This window comes from Mus caroli, chromosome 1, assembly GCF_900094665.2.
Source record: "Mus caroli chromosome 1, CAROLI_EIJ_v1.1, whole genome shotgun sequence".
Classification (NCBI taxonomy): Eukaryota; Metazoa; Chordata; class Mammalia; order Rodentia; family Muridae; genus Mus; species Mus caroli.
Window position 1 is genome coordinate 146,097,046 of NC_034570.1, and position 4,037 is coordinate 146,101,082.

Below are 4,037 nucleotides of genomic sequence, written 5' to 3' on the forward strand. Positions count from 1 at the left end.
CACCCGACTGCTCTTCCAAAGGTCCAGAGTTCAAATCCCAGCAACCACATGGTGGCTCACAACCATCCGTAACGAGATCTGGTGCCCTCTTCTGGAGTGTCTGAAGACAGCTACAGTGTACTTACATAATATAATAAATAAAAAAAAAAAAGATCCTCTCTCTCTTAAACTTTGTTATTAAACTTCATGTACTGTATAAACAGAAAAGTTGTGTTGCCTAACTATTATAAGCTTAGACTGGATGGATGGATGGACAGACAGACATAAACACTGAGGGAAAAGGGCATCAGAGAAAACACTGGACTAAAGCAGTGTGATCGACGTGTTCATTGGGTGTTTGGTTTTGGTTCTGTCAGTCTGCTCCAGTCTCTGAGGCTTCAGTCCATGACTGGCTAGCTCTGTTGTTTCTGGGCACGGCTCGTGGCAGGTAGCAGCAGCAGGTTCAGCTCATGGCAGAACACTAGCACAGACTAGAAAGGTCTAAGAACAAGGCCTGTCATTCCAGGACACATTCCCAGTGACTTGCTTGCTCCCAATAAGGCCCAGCCTACCAAAACTTTCTACACTAGTGTCACCAGCTAGGATCGAGCCTTTATATATGAGCCTATGGGAGGCACTTCATACCCAAACAATAGCAGATGATTCAAGAATATAATATAAGATCTATCACAAGGCTGTATGTGAAGCAGACAAACAAAAGGTTAAATAAATAAATAAATAAATCCAAAACCAAAACACATATATAATAGAACAAATTACAGTATTCATTTCATAGTAGCCAGTGTTTAAAATATTTTTCCTTAAAAATAAACCTATTCTGTGACTGAGTTAATTCAACTTACCTTCAACAGAAGGTGCCTGGTCCTGAGCTGAATACAGCATATCCTTGAATGCCTGTCAGAAAGAAAAATAATACATGAAATCACAAGTTAAAGTTATGTTGAAAGCATAGGCTGAACAATTCTTTTTCATTATCCAGTAACTACATTTAGTTTCCCAAATTAAGAATGTATTCAGTGCTTGGGGTAACTTTAATAACCCATCAGTGTTGTACAATCCATAGGATAGCTACTCATTTATATATTAAAATGAAAGGGCATGGGAAAATGAAGACACACCTGAAAAATCAAATCCCTCTAGACTAAGAAAAATACCCTGAAGATGAGGCTGGGAGACTGGCTCTGTGGACAGACATGTGTTCCCAAGCCCAGTGACCTGAGTTCAGTCCCTGAACTCAAATACTAGAGAGAGAACCAACTCCCAAAATCTATTCTCTGAGCTCCACATGCCTGCATATGCACACTAAATAAATAGAGTGTAATAATAAAAAATCCTAAAGATAAACACTGGGCCTACATACATAGTAAATATGAAAACTAGAAAAACTCTTTAGGCTGAGCTGGCCTAGAAGTTACAGCAACCCTGGCTGTGCCAGCTGAATGCTGGGACTCCAGGCTTGCACCACCATACCTATGCTCAGAAATCCTTCTATTTTAGATACACATCTTCATCAGTGAAACTCTGAAAACTTAGGAGTAAAAAAAAAAAAAAAAAAAAACAAAGATTTTGTAGTTTTGTCCCCCAAATTGCAGAGTAGATTAGCTAACTACCACATTTAGGTAATTTGAGTAGTTAAAGTGTACTTTCTCAACATGTTGGTGGGGAACAGGAAAAAGCATTTCTCGGGCCAGAGAGACAGTAGTAGCAGGTAAATGACCTGCCAGATGACCTGAGTTCAAACCCCAGGACCCACATGGTGGAAGAAGGAGTGAACCAACTCCACAAACTGTCCCTGACTCCCATAAGTAAACTGTGGCTCACGCTTCCCTCCCCTCAAGAAAAGAAAAGAAACGAAAAGAAAAGAAAGGAAAAGAAAAGAAAAGAAAAGAAAAGAAAAGAAAAGAAAAGAAAAGAAAAGAAAATGTCTTAAAAAGCAAAAGACCACAATGGCTCAGCAGTTAAGGGTACTAGCTGCTCTTCCAGGGGTCCTGAGTTCAATTCCCAGCAACCACATGGTGCCTCACAACCATCTGTAATGAGATCTGATGCCCTCTTCTGGTGTTCATGTAGACAGAGTACTCACATAAAATAAATAAATCTTATTTTTTTTAAACACACTAATTTAAAGAAAAGGAGAACTTCTTTTCTTCATATAGATGAAAACACTTACCCATCAAGTGGATAAGGGTCCAGGGCTGAAGTAGTCATAAGCTTAGTGACTTTAACTAAACCAGCCAACTACTGCCAATTTCCAAACTGGTATATGACAGAGCTCTTCAACCTTATTATAATTGACATTTGAGACTATATAATTTAAGAGGAGGAGTTCTCAGCATCTCAAGTGGCATCTTGAGACACCAGCATCAATCCTCACCTCCCAGCAGTGATACTGCTAAATGTCTCCTGCAAGCAAAATCACGCTTCCCCAGAACCTCCTGCCCACACTTTTTAAGCATATAAATACTGAAAAAGCAGAAACAAGCCTTCGTGGTCGCCTGCTCTCTTTACAGAGTATTCACATACAGCACATTACAATCTTCCTAAGTGAATTTACTATTTGCTGTGCTTTAATAATCAGTCTGCTGTTCCACATCTACCCAAGCCAAACTATATAGAGGGAAAAAAAAGATCTCTGACAAAACAAGAAAAAATTCAAATTCTTATATTAATTCTTTATTCACTTTAATGAATGTTTCATAAAAGTGTAAAAAAAAAAAACCTACCTATACAAGAACTTTAATGTCACATTTACGTGCAAAAATATTCGGTAAGGTTCACTGTACAGCATTTGAGGCAATAACACAGCTGAGGTATAATAAAATGCCTATCTGGTCTTTATGTATAGCACTTAGCCAACATGCCTGAAGCCTTTGAAATGTATTGTCTTTTACATACTAACATCACTCAAGGGATGGGGCTTGGAGGAGAACTTCAGACAGCTTTAGGAAGGAGACTAGTCAATGGAAATAATAAGTGACTGGAAATTTTATTAAACTTTCAGTCCTAGTTTCAAATCTCTGGGGAGGACAAAGTGTTGGAAATAAGTTTTATTACCTCCCTATACATAGTCAACTATGCCTATATAATGATACCTCCCAAATGTGTAGAAAAAAGAGGCTTGGGAGGAAGGAAGAGTTATTTTAGTTCCTTTCCTACGTCAGAAATTGCTAGTCATATACACCAAAGGATGGGAGGATCAGTTCAACTTGTAGACTCTGGTTTATGTTGACGCTGAGTTTCTACTGGACTGAGTTTCTAGCCTGGTGTCCTCCAGAGCTATCTGCACAGCACCTACTGTCCCTCTTAAGTGTCTCAAGGGTCCATTGTAGCTCATATGTTATTTATGTGGCAAACTCAAACACAATAGATGTTTAAAAAAATAGCATGTAAAGTATTTTCTTTGATCATAATATAACAAAATTAGAAGTCAGAAAAAAATTAATAAAACTGCAAAATTCATAAAATGTAGAAATTGAACAATATTCCCTTAAACAACCCATAAATCAAAAAATTATAAGTAAATTAGGAAAGGAAAACACAAATTTATGAGTCATAGTGAGAGTAGCTGCAGAGAGGGAAATTTATACCTACAATAGCTATAAAAGCTCAAGTCAACAACATAACTTTACAATCTAAGGAACTAGAAAGAAAAGAACAAACTAAATCAAAGGCTCCCAGAAGGAAATGCAATTATTAAAGTAAGCCAATGACACAGAATAGGAAAACAAGAGAAAATCCAAGGAAAGCAAAGACACTTCTTTGACAATATTAACAAAACTAGCAAATCTTCAGCTACATGGACAAGAAAATTGAAGTTAGTAAAACCATAAATGGAAGGGAAGGCACTGCCACAGGTTCTATAGCAACACAGGCACTGACACAGGTTCTATAGCAACACAGGCACTGACACGGGTTCTTTAGCAATAAGGCACTTATTACACTTATTACGGAAGGAAGGAAGGAAGGAAGGAAGGAAGGAAGGAAGGAAGGAAGGAAGGAAGGAAGGAAGGAAGGGAGGGAGGAAGGGAGGGGAGGGA

General features: G+C 38.2%; 1 protein-coding gene across 1 annotated transcript in view; it reads right to left on the reverse strand.

Annotated features, from left to right (window-relative positions):
* The window catches only part of Xpr1 (xenotropic and polytropic retrovirus receptor 1), a 144,880-nt gene that overhangs the window by 113,140 nt on the left and 27,703 nt on the right, over positions 1-4,037 (reverse strand). Inside the window, exon 2 of the mRNA XM_021176967.2 lies at positions 843-894. Within this exon, the coding sequence (XP_021032626.1) occupies positions 843-894 (52 nt within the window). The remainder of the gene's footprint in view (positions 1-842; positions 895-4,037) is intronic.